General features: G+C 35.2%; 1 protein-coding gene and 1 pseudogene across 1 annotated transcript in view; one reads left to right on the forward strand and one right to left on the reverse strand.

Moving 5' to 3' along the window:
• Positions 1–780: 780 nt before the first annotated feature.
• Positions 781–26128, reverse strand: part of LRRC9 (leucine rich repeat containing 9) — an 89140-nt gene continuing 63792 nt past the window's right edge. The window contains exons 24-32 of the mRNA XM_068525267.1: positions 22881–22989; positions 22043–22182; positions 18503–18639; positions 14177–14394; positions 12214–12282; positions 7421–7561; positions 3190–3334; positions 1576–1744; positions 781–820 (exon numbers count right to left, since the gene is read on the reverse strand). Coding sequence (XP_068381368.1) covers positions 781–820; positions 1576–1744; positions 3190–3334; positions 7421–7561; positions 12214–12282; positions 14177–14394; positions 18503–18639; positions 22043–22182; positions 22881–22989 — 1168 coding nt within the window. The remainder of the gene's footprint in view (positions 821–1575; positions 1745–3189; positions 3335–7420; positions 7562–12213; positions 12283–14176; positions 14395–18502; positions 18640–22042; positions 22183–22880; positions 22990–26128) is intronic.
• On the forward strand, positions 9913–10034 carry LOC137752983 (U2 spliceosomal RNA; annotated as a pseudogene).

Here is a 26128-nt window from a genome sequence, read left to right on the forward strand (position 1 = left end):
TTTAAATGTGTCCACTTATTTTGAACATGTGTTTATTTAGCCTAAAATTTGTTTCTAAAATTATATCACTATGGGCACATTCAATGAATTATGTATATGAAATACTATTCTTTTGTTCTTAGAGCATGAATGGCTGGTTGCACTCATAGCCACCTTCAGGAAGTACTATTGATGCCTATGATTTCCATCTCTAAACAATTCTTAGGGCGGACTCAGTTTGAGGCTATTTTTTTCGAAATATAGTCCTAAAAAACTAATCTGTAGTTCAACTAGCAAAACTCAACTTGCTTTAGTAATAGTTGTGTTTGGTAAGAAATGTGTGCTTTAGCTTTAGGTAAGCCTAAATGAACAGATATTCTACAAATGAAAGTATGCTTATTTCCTAAAATTACCTTTTCTTAGTATCTTTATATGAGAAGCCAAAATGAGATTTTACAACTAAATGCTTCCAATACCCCAGGACTAAACATTTGATTCTTTGAACTTTGTTTTATGTCACTTGTATCTTTTCAAATTGTTGTATGATATATTTCATGATTTTTCTAATATAGAAAGTCAAATGAATAATTAAGATAACCATAAAGAAAGTTTAAGAAAGATGATATTAAATAAAATTCACTAAGGGTGATAGAGATTATCTTCATATGGAACTGAAGTGCTTCAGTAACATAAGTAACGTGATTGTATTATATTTTTTATCACCCACACTGTCTGCTAGTTTTTGCACAACTACTAAACAGAAATAGGTTTCTTGGTATATATTCATTTCTCTTTAGGCAGTTACATTCGATTTGATCTTGGAAAGTGTCTGCCAGGAATTCTGTCAGAAACAAAATATTTATGAGTCAAATAATAGTGACAATTTCTTAATTGATCAGCTCACTTAAGGTAATTCTGCAGTAAATAATTTTTGTATTTTATACGTGTACAATTTCAAAAAGACAACACAAGAGAGAAAAATATCCTATTTTTGGCTATCTATAAATCAGGTTATCATGAGGATAAACCATTGATATCAAAATATGATATCAATATATTACACTCACTAAATATATTCTCAGTGGGACATGACTGATTATAGCAGGGAAGTCAGTACAGCAAGAACCAGGCTTAAGCTAGATCTGCTGCTAGGTCACTCTAATAGATGCTCCAGAGATTGCCTACAAAGAAGCTAGAGGACAGGTATTAACTGGAAATCTGGGTGGACAGGTGTTGAGCAGCAGTGAATTCTTAATGAGAAGTAGCACGTTCTTAGGCTTTCAGCTGGCCTCTAGGGCTAGGATCCAAATTGGAGGAAGGGCAACTGGGAATTATAAGAAGCTTGAAGAATTTACATAATTCTCAGCCTTTGTGATTTCAGAGTTGAATTTATCCGTTGTTCAAAATATAAGTGAACTGCTTTGCATATTCAGTGATTAGAAGTGACTTGGGAGAGAATACAATTAAAAGTAGTTCCCATAATAGTAGTTCCCAATTAATAGTAGTTTCCTATTTCTATAGATGACAAGCAAATCTGGGAAGTTTTTTTTTTTTTTTAATGATAACAAGTGATATTAAAGCACAGAATAGCTTTACCTTCCCTCATCTTGGTTGCTCTGGTATATTTGTGCACTTGGAGATGCCATATTCTGATGTGATAAAAGAGATGGAGAGAGATTTATCCCTCTGAGTTGCCGAAAAGCTATTTCTGCATGGATGCTCCGAGGATTACTTGTTAGAATCCCTACATTCTTGTCTTTTTTGTCTGAAATTAGGAATTATGAAACAATGAAAAGCATTAATAAATTAATAAGGTTTGGTTGTCCTTCAGTTGACTGTGTGCTATACATATTTCATAACATGAATTAACAATTTTAAATAAAAATTAAAATTGGACTATATTTCTAGCACTTAATGCTGCTTAGATTTTTCTGAGCTAGTGGATCAATTTGATACCTTCTTGGTGATTTTTAAAAATACAAATATCCAGAGCTGTGTGCTATAATAAATGTATCCATAAAATGACCATACTTTTCAAAACAAAAATTGGGGCAACACAGTCAGAAAATAGGAAAGAAATAGGACTTTCCCAGAAAATCCTAAAAAAGTAGTTGCATAATGAATCTTAAAGAAAGATATCTGAGAAGAAAGTTATGGAAATGAAACCAGGATTGAACTAATGCCCCCCCCCAAAGATATTGAAGACATTCCTGAAGATGACAGTGATGACACTGTACTATTAAGGAGGCTAATAACAATTTGGTATGTCTAGTTTTACTGATAGTTCTATCTACTGGACAAAAGCATTAAATTTCTCACTATGATTAAAATCTTGAAGCCATAAGTATGTAGAAGTATGAAAAGTAAGTTAAACAAAAAATAACATCTTAGAGTAAATTATGTTGGATTTCTTTTAACTGAGTTTCCTTTAAAAATAATTGCATATTCTTAGTAGGCTTTTCGATCATTTTATTATTATTGTGATGTTCAGTTTTATTGTCTAACAGTAGTCTGAGGCAAAGTGGGATGTTAAAAAGAATGGAAGAGGTGAGCCCTCAGGGAAAGAGTAGCTACCCCCAATTTCACCAAAATGGTAGCCAGTGAAGGTCTGGAATTAGAGAAAAGGCATGATCTAAGTCTGAATGAAAATGTATATAATAGAATGAAACATTTCCATGCCTTGTCCTTTTAATATACTCCCTTCCTTTAGAGAGCTACCTCTTGAAACACTTCCCTACTAATAGCTTCATGAATATATAAAATAATATTGTGGTTTCATGGATGAAGTTTGATCTTCTCTTTGTAAGATACCCTTTGAACCCCAAGAGTCTGTTGTTACCAATATTTTTAAACCTCTGATTTCTACTTTTAGCAGGATGTACTACAGGTTTTAGTAGTCATTTGCTATGAAATACACAAAATGTAATAAAAGCTTTGAAAAGAAATGTCAAGAACAATTGTGCAAGTATCACAAAGTTCAAATTGCAAGCTAATGTTTAGTTACAACATATTAGTAGTTGAGTAGAACCAAACAATACTACAGATTCTTTGAAATCAGAATGGTCATGTGAAAGTTGAACAAACATTCAATTTTAGGAAATGTAAATGTAAAATATGCAATTTTAAGTAGTATTAGAAATCAAAGTGAGATTTTTGTTTCAAATGAAGTGTTTTTGTTTTTTTACATTCACTCAGAAACTGTCAAAATACCTTCAATTTCAGGAGTTAAAGTGAAGTCAGATCCCAAGTAATGGCTAAATCCACCAGGCAGAATTACATTTGTTATCTTTATGGGAGGAGCTTTCACTTGGCCAAATGATCCACCATCCACAGGAGAGTTGGTAACAGGAATAAACTACATAATAAAAGAAAAGTTAAGAAGGCCTTATCTCTAAAACTCAGATCAATCGTCTTAGCCTTACCACAAGCCCCACTTGATAATCACCTTAGAATTTTTTAGGTCAGAAATTATATGCTTCCCTAAACTCAGAGTTCGTATGAGGCAAAAACTGTGAAACAGACAGATTTTTGGGCCCTTAACCCCCCTCAGAACCTTATGTTCTTTTTTTTTTCAGACTGCATTGTACTCATTACAACAGTCTAGGGTGATGGCACCTCCCCATTCCAAAGAGTCTTAACAAGGTAAGTGTAGAATTAAGAAAATGAGAATTAAGCCTTTACCCCTTTGTAATATCTTTTCTTTTTTTCTGAACAGGAATTTCTAGATGGTAAGAGTTGTATCTTCTACATCTTTGTGTTCCTCACATTACCTCACCAGGTGTCTTGCAGTTAATTAGTTTCTCAAAAACAAACAAGTAAATAAAATGGGGACTAAGAAAAGCATCTTATAACAATCACTTTTAATGAGTGTGCTAACTCTCTAAACAGTGTTTACATTTTATGTTAGTTGAGAATTAAGAGGCTTTTAAAAGAGTTTCAGGAATCAGCAAATGGAGGAGAGAAGTATTTTAGGCTGGAGACTCTTGGTTTCCCTAGAAATTTATGCCTGCTCTGTCTTCAGTAAGACTGACCTTGTTTATACTTTAAAAAATATGAATTCTGAATATATGATTCAATTTATTTAGAGATACAGGCTTTTGCCATTTGTGTAAAATTACCCATTTCCCTCATATTTCAGTAAATGTAACCAAAATGCAGCTTCGTAATGAGCACTAAGGTATCAGGCCTTTTACTAAAGCTGATCCCAAATTCCCTAACTAATTCCTTCATGGGAGTTTCTTCCCATCATTAAACTAGAATATTGTCAAATTTTCTTCTGAAACCAGAGCACCAAAATGTTCTGGTTTAAAGGACAACTTTAGATTTCATTTATTTCCTCTTTACTTGCTGTTAAAAAGAAAGAACGGCAGCAACTAAAACAAAGAAAAATACATTAGACTGAACTGATAAAACTTGAAAAGTATTCTGTTCTTGTGTCTTCTGAACAGCTAAATGAATAGCTCAATTTTTTTCTAGCCAGGAAAATAAAAATTATTATTGCATCTTAAAATAGATTTCTCTGAAATAAAGACTTCAAATACTCCCTTTATTTTACTAACCATATATAGATGAATTCTTTAAAACCCAATTTTTAAATAAAATATTTACATATAGAGTAAATGGAAAGATAATTAAATTCTTATGTACGGCACCGATTCGAATGGCAAGAATAGGTATCTAGAATCACTGAAGACAACATGGTAGTATAGAATGGGAAAAATCTTACTTCACTATATGAGAAATAGAAAAGAATAGCCAACAAGCAAAACCTTTAGTGAAATAATCATCCATCATTGACTACAATTTGAGTTTACGTTTTTTTTTTGCTATATGAAACTAATTTAAAAATATATATGGAAATTGGGATCTTTAAAGTTGCTCTAAGTGATTTCTTTATATGGAATTTAGTGAGCATTTATGAAGTTATATGGAATTTTTTAAATGTAGCCAACATTACCTTCAAATAGAATTTATAAAATATAATGTTACAATTGGTATAGGTCTCTCACTGGAGGCCTCACATATGTGGTATGATAGACAGAATAATGCCGCCCCCCCCCCAAGATGTCCACATCCTAATCTCTGAAACCTGTGAATGCTTTACATGGCAAAAAGGACTTTACAGGCATAATTAAATTAAGGATTTTGAGATCCAGGAGATTATCCTGGATTATCTAGGTGGGCCCAATACAATCACAAGGGTCCTTATAAGAGGGAGGCAGGGAGGGTCAGTGTGAGAGAAGATGTGATGATGGAAGCAGAGGTCAAAGTGATGCCATTGCTGGAAGAGGGCCATGAGCCAAGGAATGCAGGTAGCCTCTAGAAGTTTGAAAGGCAAAGAACAAATTCTCTCCTAGAGCTTCCAGAAGGTATGCAGCCCTGCCGATACTTGTGATTTTAGCTCTGTAAGACTGATTTTTCGGACTTACAACCTCCAGAATTGTAAGATAATAAATTTGTGTTGTTTCAAGATACCAAATTTGAGGTAATTTGTTACAACAGCAATAAGAGACTAAAGTTTCCTTTAGTTTTCCACTTCTGGAAGCAAGAAGTGACTTGCTCATGGAATATAAGAGGGAAAGGAGGCTTAAATCATTGAACTAAATTTTGATTATTCTCTTTTTAAAGACTAGAGACTGCGACGGTAATTCGGTAGATGACATTAGATGGTGCTGTCTCTTAGTTATATCATACAGATTAGTAGCTAAGATTTTTTTCACAAAGCATAGTTTTTAGAAAAACATTTGTAAATATAACCCATAAATGAACCAATTTCCTCTGCCTAATCTAGATAATCTTTATTAACATTGTACAGCTCTAAGTTTCACAGGTCTCTATAGCTATTTTGACCCATAGTAGAATACCCTTGGTTAATTTTTAAAAGTCAGGGAAATAAGAATTAGATCTATAATTCTTTTTATAATTCTTTAAAAAAAATTTACAACATAAAAGTACATGTGCCCACCCATCTTTTGATGAAGGGCCAAGGCCTTTTCTTTAAGAAAAAGTCCCTTGACTGGTATTTTATCTGATTGATAAATCCACCCTTAAGGGTTTTACCTACAGTTTCCAGTTTTGGTTTCGTTAAAGTAGCAAGAATTCAACAACATGTGGAGAAAATTTGAATACAAGAAACTGTCTAGATTTAAAGAAATTTTCCCACATATTTGTCTGAATTTTTATAATTTTCTTCCTTATTTTGCAGGGTTTTTTCCTCCCAACCTAATTTGATATTATTTGTGTATGTGTAATCAACTATTTGTGATTTGTGTAATTGATCTTTTTCCAGATTTTACAGGGAATCCCATTTGTCTTTCATAGAAACATAGAAATAATAATTTAAAATTTGTACTTGTGTATCTGTTTATTTAAAATAAAAGTTATAAGTTTTTGAAAAAGCACAGCTGGCTCTTAATAAATATGTGAATCTATTGCTGAAGGCAGAAGTGAGCTTAGAGAGTAGCCTACTAGTATCAAACGTTCAGTGTGCTCTGGGAACTCGTTAGTTTGTTTTACAAAGGGAGTGGAGAGTGTTGGGTAAGCCAGTGAGATAAATGAAAGCATCTACAGTAGTCTTATCTCTTTCCTCTTCAGTTTAACTTTTAAAAGTAATCTTTGTTCACTGACCAATGCCCTTGCTCTCTGGCTTTCACTGACATTAAAGGTTCATTTACATTCTCACTGCCCCACCTTAGTCCAGGTCTTCATAATCTCTCTCTTGGATTATTCTAAAAGCCTCTTAGCTGGTTTCTCTGCCTCCAGCCCCTTCTTCCTTAAACCTTGCAAAGGCACAGCTCTAATAGTATTACTTCTTTGTTCAAAAACCATAGCTTTTCTGTGTTAAATTTAGTCTTTTAAGATAGTTATGAAAAATCCTGGTGGTCAATGGTAGAATTTCCAAATGATATGCTTTTGTGGCTTCTCTCTCTAACCTCTTCCCTGTCATGCTCAGATACCGTACTAGGGTTCATAGGCAAAAGGCCCAATTATTCTGCCAATATACAAGAAAAGAGGCACACACCTCCCTTGTTAGATGAACTACACAGTCCAGAGAGTTTGAGGTCATTATTCCTTCCTTCCCTTTCTATCTCCTAAGTGGAGAGGGTTTTATTGTTAGTCACTATTTATAAGAGTGATACGTTACAGTTTCTTACCTTCTAGCATTATCTGACATATGGAGCAAGAGGCACACAGTTTAAAATAATTTGCTCTATGTCAAAGTATGTTTTTTGAATAAGGAGCTTTCCTAGCTTCTATGTGTATGTGCTCTATTCACCAGATCAAGCTGCTTTTGACAGTAATCACCAAATACATACTAAAATTATCTAGAAAAACATCATACATCAGGTTTAAACATTTAAGTAAAAACTCATGACAGAATGTTCATCTACTAATAATTTATGTATTTTAAAAGGAAAAGTGTAAATAATAGAATTATTACCGAATTTTTCTTTGCTTGTGGTTCAGAGAAGTGAAATTCAGCTTTTGCCCTATCATCTGAATTCACAGGGATTCCATCTAACATCTGTAAGTTAGGCAGTCGAAATATAAGCACGTGGCGATGTAGCATTTTTCTACAAATCTGAATAAAGTTAAAAATAACAATTCATTCCTTAAAAAAACTTTTTATTTCAAAGATCAACCTTTATAGAGAAGCATAGACAGCAGAGATGACAGGTAACAGCTAATTTGTAGTATTAAATGATATAAATACGAACTCCCTTTTTGAAAGATTTCTCAATTCCCTGTTATGCCAAATGAAGATGAGAAGTTTTTTGGTTTTTTTTTTAACCAAGGCTACCACTTGGAGATTTAGTCTCTTTTTAGAGTATATGATATTGTTCATTAACTACAGGCAATCCCAACTCATGAATAGGATTATATTATAAAAGTTCACTTATAAGTAATTAGTTTGAAACTTGTATGATAATTTCCCATAGGCACTATGCAGTTTAATTCAATACACATCTATTGAACTATATGATCCATCACTTCATAGTATTAACCTACTGTAAAAATACTTGCATATGTGCGTAAGAAAGTGTGTAGAAAGTGTTAACATAGTAGGCTTGAGGCTGTTATCTTTAGAAGGATCTGTTTGCAAGGAGCTCTTGACAAGTGTTTGGTACTTGGATTTTGGAAGCTCTCCCACCATTCCTTAACTGATAAGGGTAGTTCACTATGCCTAGACTGCTTATGCAAACAATAGGATTCATGTTCAACCTGCTCTCCTTCTGGGAGTCTGGAATTTTGGTATGTGATTGCCACAGGGTACCTACATGACCAGCTTCCAAAAAAGCCCTTGAATGCTATTAAGTCTAATGGGATTTCCTGGGCAGAAATATAACACATTTGTTGCTACATTTTTGTTGGTGTGTGACGAGTGCACACTGTGTGATCCCCTCATGTGAGGGAAAGAGCATAAGGGAAGCCTGCACATGGGTTCTTCCAGACTCTGCCCATATGTTTTTCCTTCATCACCTGGCTGTGTATCCTCATTATGTCACAGTAATAAATCTTAGCCATGAGTATAGCTATATGCTAAGTCCCTTGACTTTTAGCAAATCTTCTAGCAAATCTCTGAATATAGGGATGATCTGGGGTACTGACAACACAGAAGAAGTATGCAGCACTGTTTGTGATAACAAAAGAAAGAAAGAAAGATTATCATCAGAAGGGAATAAACTATTTTTTTAAAATGTAGTAGATACATATACATTAATGGAGAGAGATCTCTAAGCCATAAATTGAGTTAAAAAAAATGAGCACATTCAAGGCCACTAAGCCAGTTTCATAAAACCAAAGAATGTATAGACTCTCTTCTGATTAAAATGTAATAACACTAGAAATAAATAATAACGAGATAACTAAAAGTACCTAATAGGTTTGAAATTAACACACATACTCCTCAATAATTCACAGATTAAAGAAGAAATCTTTTGTAAAGTAGATTCTAAGATTTTTTTTTTGATGTGGACCATTTTTTTAAAAGTCTATTGAATTTGTTATAATATTGCTTCTGTTTCATGTTTTGGTTTTTTGGCTGCAAGGCATGTGGGATCCTAGCTCCCCGACCAGGGATGAAATCCACACCCACTGCACTGGAGGGCAAAATCTTAACCACTGGACCACTAAGGAAGTCCGTGTAAAGTAGATTCTAAGAAATAACAGGAAAAACACAACATATCAAAACTTTTAGGCTGTTGCTAAAGCAGTATTTTGTAACCTAAAATTTATTCATTTAGAAGGAATATTAAAAATTAATGAGCTAGGCATTCTACTCCAGAATTTTTTTTTTTTTTAAAGAAATTCACGTTCTTTTATTTATTTATTTATGACTGTGTTGAGTCTTCGTTTCTGTGCGAGGGCTTTCTCTAGTTGTGGCAAGCGGTGACCACTCTTCATCGCGGTGCGCGGGCCTCTCACCATCGCGGCCTCTCTTGTTGCGGAGCACAGGCTCCAGACGCGCAGGCTCAGTAGTTGTGGCTCACGGGCCCAGCTGCTCCGCGGCTTGTGGGATCTTCCCAGACCAGGGCTCAAACCCGTGTCCCCTGCATTGGCAGGCAGATTCTCAACCACTGCGCCACCAGGGAAGCCCCAGAATATTTTTAAAAAGTAAATTCCGAGAAACCAAAGATAAAGCATAGAAATTAATGAACAAAAAAGAAAAATTACCTTGATAAAACCAAACTATGGTTTTTTGAAGAGATTAATATGATAGACAAACCTTTAGTAAGACTCATCAAGAATAAAAGAGAAAAAGCAAAAAAACCCCAACAAATTTAGATATAAAAAAGGTGACAAAACACAGATATAGTAGAGATTTTTAAAATTCATGAAAGTATTATGATGGAAGTACCTTTAAAATTTAGATAAAAGGACAATTTTATTGAAAAATATAACTTCTCAATATTGACTTTTGAATAAATAGAAATTGCTTCTCGCCTTTTTGTTAAGAACAAGTGTAGTATCTGTTCTTATCAGTTTAATAGAAAATGGCTAGATAATATATATCCATTAAAGAGTTTGAATAAGTGGTTTAAAATCTAACTTCAAAAAATATTAAGTTCACATGGTTTTAGAGACAGGATTAATTATCCTTCAAGGAACACACGAGTCTTCTTTTATATAAATTAATTCATAGACTAGAAAAAGAGGGAGAACTCCCCAATTAATTTTATGAGGCAAGAACAGCCTTGATGAACTTGAAAAGAATAGTATAATAAAGTAAAATTACAGAATAATTTTACTTATTTCCATAGAGATATGCTACATGAAATTTTAGCAAATTGAATCCAATAAAGTATAAAAGATGACCAAGTAGTATTCATCCCAGGAATTTAAGGATGGTTTAGCACCAGAAACTATTAATTTAGTTTGCATATTAACAGATTAAAGAGAAATACTGTATTACCAATTAGTTAAAATCCAGTGTCCATTCCTGATAAAAACAAGTAGTAAACTGGAATTAGAAAGGAACTGCCTTAAAATGTTGAAGGTTATCTACCCATAACCTACAGCAAACATATTTAATAGTGACAATTTAGAAGCATTCTTTTGAGGTCAGTAACTATCAAGTGTGTCTATTCAACACTGTACAAGAAGTCCTAGTCAGCACACTGAGAGAAGTAAAGGAAATAAAACCATAAGGATTGGAAAGAAAGAGTCATTATTTGTAGATACTATGATTGTCTACAGAGAAAATCCAACAAAATTTACAATCCATTAGAATTTAAAAGAGAGTTCAGCAAGCTTCCTGGATAAAGAGTAATATTCAAAAATCAGAATTTCTATACTTTAGCAGCAAACAACTAGAAAAATATAAAAAGATATTGTTTAAAACAGCTATTAAAACAACAGAATAAATCTAACCAAAGATGATTAAAACCTTTAGGAGAAAATCACAGACCTTTATTGAAGGACATAAAATAAACACAGGGATATTTTTGTTTGTGAAAGAGAAGGCTCAATGCTATAAATATTAGGGGAGACTGCTTATTGTATTTCTTTCTTGGTGGAAATAGCTCTATAATGTGGCACTACTGGCTCTCTCAGTCCCTTCACTCCTTCACTCGGGGAAGTAGAGCGACTTAACTGATAAATCTGGGAAGATTTTTTTTTTTAATAAATTTATTTATTTTATTTATTTGTTTTTGGCTGTATTGGGTCTTTGCTACTGCACACGGGCTTTCTCTAGTTGTGGGGAGCGGGGGCTACCCTTCGTTGCGGTGCGCGGCCTTCTCATTGCAGTGGCTTCTCTTGTTGTGGAGCACAGGCTCTAGGTGCATGGGCTTCAGTAGTTGTGGCGCACGGGCTTAGTTGCTCTGCGGCATGTGGGATCTTCCTGGACCAGGGCTCAAAACCGTGTCCCCTGCATTGGCAGGTGGATTCTTAACCACTGCGCCACCAGGGAAGTCCCAATCTGGGAAGATTAAACTGGGTATGTTTAGCTCCTGTCTTTCATCTTGAGAAGGAGCTTATTGCTGGGAGAATGCCTTCTGCTCCTCCAGGAGAAGCTCTCCTCCCATGTGGAAAGGCCTCAGTCAAGTATTTCCTGCTACTGGGTCATCATGACTTACTTTTGGCATCTGTTAGCAGGCCCATTTGGCTTTCTCACTAAGCTAAGCAAAATATTCTCAGCTCTCTATCTGCCACTGTCGTATTTCTCAATTCGTTCAAATGTTAGGTGAGTAAGGGTGCTACTTATTTGATCCCTTCAAAGACTCCAACGGGAAAGGTGGCAAATTTTTCCCAAAATTAATGTATAAATTCAGTGCAATTCCAATTAAAATATCAACAAGATTCTCATATAACTTGAGAAGCTGTTTCCTGAAACTCATAGGAAGTGTAAAGGGCCAAGGATAGCCAAGACAGTGAAGAAAAAAAAAGAGAAGGTGGAAGACAAGGAAAATTAGAGGTGATTACTCTCCTGGACATCAAGACTTAATGTAAAACTTTAGTAATTAACACAGTGTAATGTTATAGGGATTGACAAATAGGCCAATGAATACAAAGTAGAACCAAGATGCAGACCCCCTTGTATATGACAATGACAGTTTATATTGTAATCAGTTGGAAGAAGACACTAGTCAATAAATTGTGCTTGGATGACTGTTTATGCATATGGAAACAGATAAAATTAAATCTTTTCTCACATATAAAAATAAATTATATACAACTATAAATTATATTTAAAATAAATTAACTAATAAATTAGAAAAATAACACACTCACTGGATTGCCATAAACTGTAAGCTCTCTGAGGGAAGAGATACCATCAAGTTTTTCCAGTTCTGCCATATCCTATTAAAAAATTAAGCAGTAAGTTATTCTTTGGTTAGACCCAACATCTTTAAATATATGCTGATTTAAAGTAATTATATGTAAGTGTTGGATTGCAACGAGTTCATGATTGAATCTTCTGAAGTGAGCTTGATTGACAATATTCTGTATTGTTGATTAAAGACAGATCTGTGTACTATTGATTCCAAATACATGACTGGGTAAAGATGACATGCTAACATGGGAAATAGGCCATACAGCAGCCCTTGCTAGGAAAGACCATATGTTTTTTCAGAAGACTTATGATCTATTCTAAAACTCAGATTATATTTGGTTAATTCCCAAGAGGATTGACCTAGATGTGTAGAAAAGGAGGTGAATCTGGTCTAAACAATTTCAAAGGTGCATACCAAACACAACCTTAACCATGAAGGAGCATGTCATATTGAATGGACTTAATACTGATATATTTGGTGGGAATATATATAGTTGAAAAACTATTTCTCTAGTTGAATGACTTGCCTTTGCTACTGCATGGGATTATTTATTATTATCTATGTAACATTGGTGAAAGTTTGCAAATACATTTTAGTTTCTGCAAAGTTATTTCTAAAATGCTATTGCTGATAAAATTTAGGCAACAAGATCAGCTTAAGGTTATTGCTAGTTCATAGTAATAAAACAAAGTTATTGATATGCTCCTCTTCTTATTTGGGATGACTAGTGGGTTTAGACAATTCATCTAGTAACTATAAAAATTTTTAGGCCTATTTTAGGTCACTTGGAAGTGGAATTTGAGAAGCCACAGAAATGCCCCAGACCCTGTGTATCCTTGAAATTATTAGTAAACCTTGATACTGGGTAAGGTCTCAGATTCATGTAAGTCTGATTTGACATATCCTTTGTGTTAGCTCAGTTGCTATCACTGGAAAGAGTTCCTATAGGATAGCAATTTTCCTAATTTAGATTTCTTCTGGATAAAGCTTTGGAAGAACCATTGCCAGTTTTGGCAGGCTTTTTCTCAGATGAATGTTGTTTGACCCTTGATGTGTGAGTTGTATGTAATTTTCTCTGTATATATATTTCCTAGTTGCTGTGTAGAAAGGGGCACTGCTCATGATTTCCTTGTAGCCTTGAACAGGCTTTTATATCACTCCAGAAAAGGCTTCCTGAACGCCAGCAAGTAGAGCCACTAACAAATATTGATCGTGTATCTACTATGTACCAGACGCTTTGCTATATTACTAATACAAACGTGGGCAAGAAAGACATGGCCCCTGCCCTTGTGGGGCAGTACACAGTTCAGTTTGTCTTCAAGATTGTCTTAGAGGTATGGGCAGAAATAGCAAAATTGGTAAAAGGAGGGCTAAGCGATCATCAGCAAAACACTGAGAGAAATGTGAGGGCTGTATGTGTATACCTTCAACCCTCTTATCTGCATACTATCTCAGAAGAGAGTTTGGGCAGGCTCAGTTGGGGCAGTGGCCTAATGGAAATAGGCTGAATTATGAGCAGGTGAAACAAATGCAGGATGCTAGCTTAGGAAGCCTTGAGTGGGGAAAGATGGATTATTAAAGCCAAGTCGAAGTCCATTATCAGGAGTTGATTCAAATGTCAGGTAGACCAAGTACATATGTTAAGGTTAAAGGGGCAGAGGGAGTCTGGGATTGAGATGCACAAATAGCTTGGACCAAGAGAAGTCAGGAACAAAAAATATCTCTTAGAGCATCTGCAGGTAGATGCATGTGGGTTGGTTGGGTTTATAAGTCTAGCAGCAGGGTGAGCATTTCTGCATCCCAGAGTATTTACATGTCATATAAATGATAAATAACACACTAGCAAAATTTTCATTGGTGTGCTTGGAAGCTTTATATTCAAAGGAGTTAAGTCTTGTAAATCTCATAAATAATGTTACCTGGATTTTATTGTATCCTAGGAAGAGTTTCTCTAGTTTTACCAAAGGTTGTAATTTGCTCAGCTCTCGTAGTCTGTTTTCCTCTAGGTGAAGTGCCAACAGAGAGCTTGGTTTGGCAAAGGCACTATCATTAAAGGCTCTGATGCGGTTATGGTCCACTACCAATTCCTGAAGGACTTCTAAGTTGTCAAGCCCTTCAACTTGACTGATTTCATTCCCTGAAAAAGATAACTCATGATATGTCAAGTGAGCCCAAACTGAATAAAAGTTATCTATCTTCATTTAAATATTTTTTTATCAAATGATTCTTTAAGAAGTGAAGTATTAAAAAGAACATATTTCCAAGGAGAAACAGAAATGTAATTTACCAGAAGGTAGCATCATCATCAAATAATATTTGGCAAAATTTCTCCTTTAAGATATGATGTACAAAATGTACTGAATTGACCCAATCTGTCTGTTCAACAGTTAAGTGCTAAAATAGTTGATACTGATAAAAGTACATGTATAAAAGTGCTGCAGAAGATATGCTTCTTAGCTCATACAGCTCAATAACAAAGAAACAACCCAATCAAAAAATGGGCAGAGGACCTAAATAGACATTTCTCCAAAGAAGACATACAGATGGCTGAAGCATATGAAAAGATGCTCAACATTGCTAATTATTAGAGAAATGCAAATCAAAACTACAATGAGGTACCACCTCACGTGGGTCAGAATGGCCGTCATTAAAAAGTCTTGTCTGTAAAGGTTTTAATTTCTCCATTGAATCTGAATGAGATCCTTGCTGGGTAGAGTAATCTTGGTTGTAGGTTTTTCCCTTTCATCACTTTAAACATGTCCCTTCTGGCTTGCAGAGTTTCTGCTGAAAGATCAGCTGTTAACCTTATGGGGATTCCCTTGTATGTTATTTGTTGCTTTTCCCTTGCTGCTTTTAATATTTTTTCTTTGTATTTAATTTTTGATAGTTTGATTAATATGTGTCTTGGCGTGTTTCTCCTTGGATTTATCCTGTATGGGACTCTCTGCACTTCCTGGGCTTGATTGACTATTTCCTTTCCCATGTTAGGGAAGTTGTCAACTATAATCTCTTCAGATATTTTCTCAGACCCTTTCTTTTTCTCTTCTTCTTCTGGGACCCCTATAATTAGAATGTTGGTGCGTTTAATGTTGTCCCAGAGGTCTCTGAGACTGTCCTCAATTCTTCTCATTCTTTTTTGTTTATTCTGCTCTGCGGTATTTATTTCCACTATTTTATCTTCCAGGTCACTTATCCGTTCTTCTCCATCAGTTATTCTGCTACTGATTCCTTGTATAGAATTTTTAATTTCATTTATTGTGTTGTTCATCATTGTTTGTTTGCTCTTTAGTTCTTCTAGGTCCTTGTTTAACGTTTCTTGTATTTTCTCCATTCTGTTTCCAAGATTTTGGATCATCTTTACTGTCACTACTCTGAGTTCTTTTTTAGGTAGCTGCCTATTTCCCCTTCATTTGTTTGGTCTGGTGGGTTTTTACCATGCTCCTTCATCTGCTGCATATATCTCTGTCTTCCCATTTAGCTTAACTTACTGTGTTTGGGGTCTCCTTTTCACAGGATGCAGGTTCGTAATTCCTGTTGTTTTTGGTGTCTGCCCCCCGTGGGTAAGGTTGGTTCAGTGGCTTGTGTAGGCTTCCTGGTGGAGGGGACTGGTGCCTGTGTTCTGGTGGGTGGGGCTGGATCTTGTCTTTCTGGTGGGCAGGGCTGCGTCCAGTGGTTTGTTTTTGGGGTGTCTGTGCATTTAGTATGATTTTAGGTAGCCTCTCTGCTAATCCATGGGATTGTGTTCCTGTCTTGCTAGTTGTTTGGCATGGGGTGTCCAGCACTGGAACTTGCTGGCCGTTGGGTAGAGATGGGTCTTAGTGTTGAGACAGAGATCTCTGGGAGAGCTCTTGCTGATTGTTATTACTTGGGGCTGGGAGGTCTCAGGTGGTCCAATGTCCTGAACTTGGCTCTCCCACCCCAGACGCTCAGGCCTGATATCAGGCCAGAGCATCAAGACCCTCTCAGCCACATGGCTCAGAAGAAAAGGGAGGGGCTTCCCTGGTGGCGCAGTGCTTGAGAGTCTGCCTGCCAATGCAGGGGACACGGGTTCGAGCCCTGGTCTGGGAAGATCCCACATGCCGCGGAGCGACTAGGCCCGTGAGCCACAACTACTGAGCCTGCGCGTCTGGAGCCTGTGCTCCGCAACAAGAGAGGCCGCGACGGTGAGAGGCCCGCGCACCGCGATGAAGAGTGGCCCCCGCTTGCCACAACTAGAGAAAGCCCTCGCACAGAAACGAAGACCCAACACAGTCAGTCAGTCAGTCATAAATAAATAAATAAATAAATAAATAAATAAATAAATAAATAAATAAATACATAAAAGAGTCAAGATTGTTTAAAAAAAAAAAGAAGAAGAAAAGGGAGAAAAAAAGAAATAAATAAATTAATTAATTAATTAATTAAATTAAATTAAAATTTTAAAAAATTTTAAAAATTATTAAAATAAAAAAATTAAAAAGTAATTAAAGAAGAGAGCAACCAAACCAATAAACAAATCCACCAATGATAACAAGCGCTAAAAACTATACTAAGATAAACATAAAAATCAGAAACAAGTCAATCGCAGACAGCAAACCTGAAGTCTACAGTTTACCGTCTCCACCAGTGAAGGGGCTTCCTATTGTGTGGAAACTTTTCCTCCTTCACAGCTCCCTCCCAGAGGTAGAGGTCCTGTCCCTATTCTTTTGTCTCTGTTTTCTCTTTTTTCTTTTGTTCCACCCAGGTACATAGGGATTTCTTGCCTTTTGGGAAGTCTGAGGTCTTCTGCCAATGTTCAGTCGGTGTTCTGTAGGAGTGTTCCACATGTAGATGTATTTTTGATGTATTTGTGAGGAGGAAGGTGATCTCCACATCCTACTCCTCCGCCATCTTGTTGGTCTCCCAACTCCCACTTATTTAACTAGATAGTTACATTTTAGATAAATTTGACCCTTAATCCTTAAGATTCTAACTTGCTTCCCTACAGCCCCACCCTGCCCTTTCCCTAAAGACTGTACCTTTCCCACCATCTTGCAAATTTAACACAACGTGTGAAATGTAAGTTCATTAACTCTCTGGTAGAGCATGGCATGGCCTCATCTTATCACTGCCTACATTTGTGTACTCCTCTACAACTTTTGCCCTCTTCCCTCTTTAGACTGACCTTAGAATTATCTCCTCCTGTTCAGTATCTTTAACCTAACTCACCTCTTTACAAACCTTTAAATATGCTTATAATTTCACTAGCTACCATCTGATCTCTTACCTTCTTTTCAGGGACAAGTTCCTTGAGCATGCAACCTCTGACCTCTGTTTGTTGCCTTTACTGCCTATCCAACCACTACCCTCTATATTGTTTTCACTTTGGTTTTTGCTCTTCCCACACTTCCAAATCTGATTCTCTGAAGGTTAATAATGGTCTCCTTTTTTGTTGAATCCAATTGTTTACATCCAGTATTTTTTTCATAGGCCTCATTCTTTTTGTCATTTGACTTTAGGTCAATCACCCTCTTTTCTCCTGACATTTAGAGTTTGTATTTCTTGGTTTTCTTTCAAAATTTTGTGAATGTCTCCTTTGCTGGTGCTTATTCCACCCTTCTTAATATTGGGTGTGGGGTGTGGAAGGGAATTGCTGAGAGGTAGTGGGTTTGTCTCCACATCTCTTTTTGGCTTTTCATTCTTTCTCTATACTTATTTCCTAAGTAAGCACATATGCTATGACTACCTGTTACCTCCACTGGGATAATTCTAAAATATACATCTCCAGTTCTGACCTGTGGTGCAGTACTACAACTTGAAAAAGTTTCCATTTTAATGTCTCAAAGTTGTCACAACACTAACTAATCTTTCCCTAGCTTTAGTACCTCATTTTGCCCAATCTCTTAATGAAAGCATGCAAACATCTTGAACTATTTTTCTTTCCTTGTATATCTAGTCATTATGTACTAATATTTACTTCTTTTAAACTGCATTTTGGACTCACCCTTTCCACTGACACCACTCTAGCCCCATTATGTCATTCATGCTGCATAGAAAATGCCATGTGTTTTGGTGTCAGAGCTAGAATGCAATATTCTATAGCTCTAGAATATCACATTTACATTATTTTTATAAATAACCCAAGATAAACCTATTAGTGATTACTAAAATATTTTTGTCAATGAATCTGTTCTAATGTTGATGCTTATATTTGCTTTCAAAACAGGATGATAATCAAATCAGTTTTTAATAATAAAGACTTACACGTGAACAGTGTTGCTACTCACCCTGAAGAAAGAGGAATTTTAAATTTCTTAGTCTGTTAAGTTGTAGCTGAATCAGATTACAAATTCCATTGTAGCCCAAATGAAGAACTTCTAAACTGTGCATTATTGGAGGCAAATTTTCACTGCTCATTGTATCTCTGAAACACACATGTAAGTTTGAGCCCATAAACTTAACTTCAAACCAGCTGTTTGTATAAACATGAAAAGACAGTTTAGTATGTACTTACTATAAATTGAAGTTAAAAAAGAAAAAGAATGAATTTACTAATAAATCAAACTATAATATTCTGTCTTCATAATTTATATAATAATCACGTTTTCTTCTTTAAAAACAGTTTTATATGCTAAAGAACAAAGAAATACAGAAAGAGTTACTTGAAATAAAAAGCAAGAGCCAGTGCAATCAGGCAAGAAAAAGAAAAAAACAAATGTATTCAGATTGGAAAGGAATTAGTAAAACTGTCTTTATTCTCAGATGACAGGATCTTGTATTTAGAAAATCCTTAGGAATCCATCAAAAAACTATTGTTGCACCAATAAATGAGTTCAGCAAGATTACAGGGTAAAAGATTAATATACAAAAATCAATTGAATTTCTATACATCTTCAATAAACTGAGAATGAAATTAAGATTTCTATTCACAATAGTATAAAAAAGAATAAAATACTTCACAAAAAATTAACAAAAGGAGTACAAAATGTATACACAGAAGCCTACAAAACATTCCTGAGATAAATTAAAGATCTAAATAAATGGAGAAATATTCCATGTTCACAGATTAGAAGACTCACTATTACTACTAAGATGGTAGTTGTCCCAAAATTGATCAATAGATTCAATGCAATCCCTATCAAAAGTCCAGCAGGTTTTCTTTCTTTCTTTTTTTCTCCAGAAAATAACCATCTCATCGTAACAGTTATAAGGAAATGCAAATAACCCAGAATATCCAAAACAATCTTTAAAAAGAACAAAGTTGGAGGGCTTACATGTCCTGATTTCAAAACTTGTAAAGCTGCAGTAATCAAACCAGTCTGGAACTGGCAAAAGGACAGACACCTAGATCAATGGAATAGAATTAAGAATCCAGAAATAAACTTTTATATTTATGGTCAATTGATTTTCAACAAAGGTACCAAGGCAACTCAGTGGGGGAAAGGATAGTATATTAAACAAGTGGTGCTGGGACAAATGAATATACACGTGCAAAAAGATGAATTTAGCCCTCACATTTTACCTCACAACATGTACAAAAATAAACTCAAAATGGATCATAGTCCTAAATGTAAGAGAAAAAAGAATTTTTTTGAAGAAAACATATGAGAAAATCTTTGTGAACTTATTAGGTTAGGCGAAGGGTTCTTAGGTACAACAACAAAATCATAATCTGTAAGAGTAAAAGTTGATAAATTGGACTTTATCAAAATTAAAATTCTTTTAATTAAAAGACACTTTAAGAAAATAAAAAGACAAGCCACACATTGAGAGAAAATACTTGTAAATCATTTATTTGATAAAGGGCTTGTATCCAGAATATTTAAAGAACTCAATAATAAAAAACCAAACAACATAATTGAAAAATAAGCAAAAGATTTAAACAGTCACCAAATAAGATATAATAATGGCTAATAAGCATATGAAAAGCTGCTCAACATTAGTCATGAGGGAAATGCAAATTAAAACCACAATAAGATACTTCTTTAACTCCACTAGAATGGCTGTAATCAAAAACACAGACAACAAGTGTTGGTGTGGATGTGGGGAAATTAGAACCTTCAAAAATTTTTGGTAATGTAAAGTGGTGCAACCACTTTGGAAAACAGTGTGGCAGTTTCTTAAAAAGGTAAACATTAAATTACCATACGACTCAGGAATTTCACTCTTAGGTGTCTACTCAAGAGAAATGTGAACATGAGCACATACATATACTTCTACACAAATCTTTATAGCATCATTATTCATACCAACCCCAAAGTGGGAACAATCCAAATGTCTATCAACTGGTGAATAGATAAACATGATGTGGCATATATCCAGACAATGGAATGCCCAACATATTCAACAATAAAAAAAGAATGAACTACTAATAGATGCTATAACATGGATGAATCTCAAAAACATTATGCTAAGTGTAATAAGTCAAATGCAAAAGACCACATATTATATGATTCCATTTATATAAAATGTCTAGAAAACATAACTCTATAGAAAGTAGATTAGTGGTTTCTTGGAGCTAGAGGTGCAAAAGGGAATTGACTCCAAATAGACACAAGGCATCTCTCTGTTGTGTGATGGAAATGTTCTAAAACTGTACTGCGGTAGGTAGTAGTTGCACAACTCTATAAATTTAGTAAAAATTATACACTTAAAATGAGTGAATATGGTAAGTAAACTGTACTTCAGTAAAGCTGTTAAAAAACAAATATGAGTAGTCTCCAATATAAAGGATGTGTGTAAATTTTCATAGCAACTTTAATCAAAATAGCTTCAAACTGGAAACAACCCAAATGTTCATCAATGGTAAATAGATAAACAACTTGTCATATAATGGAATACTACTCAGCAATAAAATGAAATGAATTATTGACACTTGCAACAACATAGATGAATCTCAAAAGAATTCTGCTAAGTGAAAGAAGCCAGATACAAAAGACTATTACTATATGATTTTAATCATATGAAATTCTAGAAAAAGGCAAAATGATAGTGATAGAAAGCAGATCAGTAGTTGTCACCAGGATGTGGAGGGAGGGAATTGCGAAGAGTTATAAAGGGAAGTTTTGGGATGGGAATAGTTTGTGCCTTGATTGTGGTAATGGTTAGATGACTAAATACATTTGTCAAAATTCATTAAACTGTACACTTAAATTGGTGAGTTTTTTATTATATGTAAATTATACTTCAGTAAAGGTGATAAAAACTCAAGGAATGCCCTTCATTGGGAAAACTGGAATGAAAGTATTTTGACTTGGAGATATATTTATATTTTCCTACCAAAAAAGTGTAGGAAGGTGGGAGGTATGTCCTCATCTTCTTCATAAGGTATCTTTTCCATTGATGTTGGGGCATTAAGTAACCAGGTAAGTAATTTAGAAACAACCAAAACAAAGGTTAAAAGAAACCTAGGTCCATACTACTGGGTAAGGGGCTCTTTTGTGGGCAATAACATTTTGAGGTTAGATGGTAGTAATGGTTGCACAACCTTTTGGATATACTAAAACAATCACTGAATTGTACATAAAGGGTAAGTGTTATGGTATGTGAATTGTATCTCAATTTAAAAAAACCAAGGTATTAAAATATAAGGTTTTTTCTTTTATTTCATTTTTTACAATATAAGTATGAAATGGAGAAGGCTGGGAAAAAACAATAAAAAGGAGTATTTTGGTATCTTTTTATGTGTGAAGTTTATTTTTGGCATGTAGCTATTAAACTAAGTATTAAAATAAGCTAAATGTATGTATTGCTGTCATTAATGTGACTAACTGCTTTTTAAATTCCCAACCAAAATTATTTATAGTTGTAAAAAAAAAGAATAATACCTGTTTATTTTTGAAGTTCCTTGCTGCCCATAGCCACTTGAAGGCACTTTCTGGTAGAGTAGTTGTCTATTGGTCAAGTGAGCCTGAGGCTTTAGTCGGGGCATGATTGATTCAATATGATTATAGTTGAGGCATAAGACCTACAGAAGGAATCCATCATTAATCAGATATTAACATATGAATGATGCTGTAAATATATCTTTGGTTTGAGATTATCACCATCCTAAAAACTATTAAAACGGTATGGATAAAACTTGGACTATACAACATAATTTAACATATTAGTGTTAAAAATGACATAAATTTTTAGGTTCCAAATTGTCTGGATTTGGCTTTGAATGTGTTTTTTGTTATCTGACATGCTGAAAAATACACCATTTCAAACAAAATAATGGAGACCCTAGAAAGCTGCTCAACTTTCTCAATCTGTACTCCTGACTTCTCCAAGCCTTATTTAGATGAAATAACTCTAGTTGGAGAGATCGTTATTTCCCTAAGTTTAAAAGGCATTAGTAGATGGCTCAAAGCTATAGGACAGGAGGCAATGAGGCTGCTTTCAGAACCACAGTGTCCTCCAACTTCACTCACTACAGAGGCAGCCTTCCATGCCATCTCCTACAAGAGAGGAAGATTCACTGCTTATAAGACAATCGCATAAAATCGAGATCAACCGAAATAACTTTGGGAAGTAATGTTTTTTTTCTTGGTGAAAAAATACTTTCAGAAAATTAATTTCTCTTCTTTAATGACATGAATATACATTTTAGCCCAAAGTAAAGAAGATTACAACTTGCACTGAAAACTTGAAAGAAAAAAAGAAAATTTGTGAGTGACTCACCTTCAAATTAGGCAGATAGATTAATCCACTGAATGAGGTAAGATTATTGTTCTGTAGATTCACATTACACACATTTCTAAACTGGTCAACTGGAATCAAATCCACAGTTCTGAATTTAGACAGAGTAAATACAGTTATAATTTTAACAGGCAAATTATATTGGTGAATCTCTCATGTGTAACCCCAAAGGTGTTTTTAAAAAATCTAATCTGACAAATTCTATGGAAAAGAATTGCCTTAATATAAAATATATGGGTCAGGGCTTCCCTGGTGGCACAGTGGTTGAGAATCCACCTGCCATTGCTGGGGACACGGGCTTGAGCCCTGGTCCGGGAAGATCCCACATGCTGCGGAGCAACTAAGCCTGTGCACCACAACTACTGAGCCAGTGCCCAGAGCCCGCGAGCCACAACTACTGAGCCCGCGAGCCACAACTACTGAGCCCGCGAGCCACAACTACTGAAGCCCACGCACCTAAAGCCCTTGCCCCGCAGCAAGAGAAGCCACCACAATGAGAAGCCCATGCACCGCAACCAAGAGTAGCCCCTGCTCGCTGCAAATAGAGAAAGCCGCGCACAGCAACGAAGAACCAAAGCAGCCAAAAATAAACAAATAAATAAATTTATTAATTTTTAAAAGTAAAGTTAGTTTAAAAAAATAAAATATATGGGCCAAATGATCAGATAAATACACATTTTTGTTGGGTACCTGTGTAAGAAAATGACATATAATTTCATTGACTTAAAAAAACATGTCTATTATCGGGGCTTCCCTGGTGGCGCAGTGGTTGAGAATCTGCCTGCCAATGCAGGGGACATGGGTTCGAGCCCTGGTCTGGGAAGATCCCACATGCCGCGGAGCAACTAGGCCCGTGAGCCACAACTACTGAGCCTGCGCGTCTGGAGCCTGTGCTCCGCAATAAGAGAGGCCACGATAGTGAGAGGCCCGCGCACTGCGATGAAGAGTGGCCCCCGCTTGCCGCAACTAGAGAAAGCCCTCGCACAGAAACGAAGACCCAACACAGCCAAAAATAAATAAATAAATAAATATTTTTAAAAAAACCCAACATGTCTATTATCACATAAATATAGAACTATCATAAAAGAAACGTTAAAAATAAAGATTTCCAATTTCTTTATAATTCCATACATGTTCGTGAAGTTGATATGGTAAACCATAAGATTTTCAGGTTGTAAACTTCAGAGGATATATATGAAATAGGTTATTTCTGAAATGCCAGGAAGGGGTTTGGGATAGGCAAGAAAAGGAGAAAGTAGGTAATGTCTTTGAAAACAGAGTTTTCTGTGGAATCTCCTGAAAACTTTTATGGCATTCCACCTTGTAAGGATGTTTTGGTAATTGGTCAGAATGCTTGATTCCTAGTCCACAGCTTTAAAAGTGTTTTACCTTCCTTTGAGCTATGAGGGAGAAGAGCATAAAGCTAAATCACCTTGTTCTAAACACTTCTTTTTTTCATATATCCCCATTTATTCATTTATATATTCTTTTAATTGAGCTATAGTTGATATACAATATTATGTAAGTTTCAGGTGTACAACATACTGATTCACAATTTTTAAAGATTATATTCCATTTATATTTGTTATAAAATACTGGCTATATTCCCTGTGTTGTACAGTATATCCTTGTAGCTTATTTATTTTATACATAGTAGTTTGTACCTCTTAATCTCCTACCCTTATCTTGTCCCACCCCCTTCCTCCTCCCCACTGGTAACCACTAGTTTGTTCTCTATATCTGTGAGTCTTTTTTGTTATATTCATAGTTTATTTTTTACATATAAGTAATATCATACAGTATTTGTCTATCTCTGTCTGATGTATTTCACTTAGCATGATACCCTCCACGTCCATCCATGTTGTTGCAAATAGCAAAAACAAAATTTCATGCTTTTTTGTGGCTGAGTACTATTCCATTTTATATGTATATACCACATCTTCTTTATTCATCTGTTTATGGTCACTTAGGTTTCTTCCATATCTTGGCAATTGTAAATAATGTTGCTATGAACATTGGGGTGCATGTATCTTTTTTGAATTAGTGTTTTCATTTTTTCCCAGGAGAGGAATTGCTGGGTCACATGGTAGTTCTATTTTTAGTTTTTTTGAGAAACCATACTGTTTTTCATAGTGGCTGTACCAATGTACATTCCTACCAACAGTATATGAGGGTTCCTTTTTCTCCACATCCTCGCCAACATTTGTTATTTGTGGTCTTTTTGATGATAGCCATTCTGACAAGTGCGAGATGGTATCTCATTGTGGTTTTAATTTGCATTTCTCTGATGATAAACGATGTTGAGCATCTTTTCATGTGCCTGTTGGCTATCTGTATGTCTTCTTTGGAAAATGTCAATTCAGATCTCTTCTGCCCATTTTTAATCAGGTTGGTTTTTTTTTTTTTTTTGATGTTGAATTGTATGGGCTGTTTATATATTTTGGATATTAACCTCTTGTTGGTCATATATCTAGTTTGCAAATTCTTTTTCACATTCAGTAGGTTGTCTTTTCATTTTGTTGATGGTTTCCTTGGCTGTGCAAAAGCCTACCACACCTTGAAACAAATCCTCAACCCTGAAGTTATAATTATGGCACACTTTATACATTAAAAGTCATTTATTCTTTTGACTTGTTTTCATTAGTTATTTCCTAAGTGCAGACAGTATGTTTGGAAAGGCTACAACAAATATGAAAGTCACTGTCTGTGTCCTCAAGAAATGGGATTCAGAAAAACTATAATAAAAAAGGAAGGGCCTTCTATGTCGTACAAAGAGATTTAAAATTTTATTCTGTAGACAGTGGAAAGACACTGAACAATGTTGAGAAGAGAAGTGATCTGATAAAACTTGCATCTTAGAGGGTGGTATGGATAATAGATGGATTTGCAGGTAAGGTTATATAAGACAAAGAAACAATAGTTTCTAAATTAGTTAATTCCCCAACCTAGGACAATGGCAATGACTATGGAAAGAAGGGGGGAACTACGACACATACTTAAGACACAGACTCTATAGAATGTAGTGATTAATTAAAAACAGAGAACAAAGGAGGGAGAGTGGACTCTAGATTTTTGGCTTGGGTGACAACAGGTGAATGTTGTTTCCTAGATGCTATCTAGAGAGCAATCGAATATTCAAATTAGGAGCCTAGGTTTGGGGTAAATTAGGGGGTCATCATCATAAATTAAAACTATGGCTAAAGATGTCTGCCTGTGAAGAGTGCAGAATA

The sequence above is a fragment of the Eschrichtius robustus genome, chromosome 1 (assembly GCF_028021215.1).
Source record: "Eschrichtius robustus isolate mEscRob2 chromosome 1, mEscRob2.pri, whole genome shotgun sequence".
NCBI lineage: Eukaryota > Metazoa > Chordata > Mammalia > Artiodactyla > Eschrichtiidae > Eschrichtius > Eschrichtius robustus.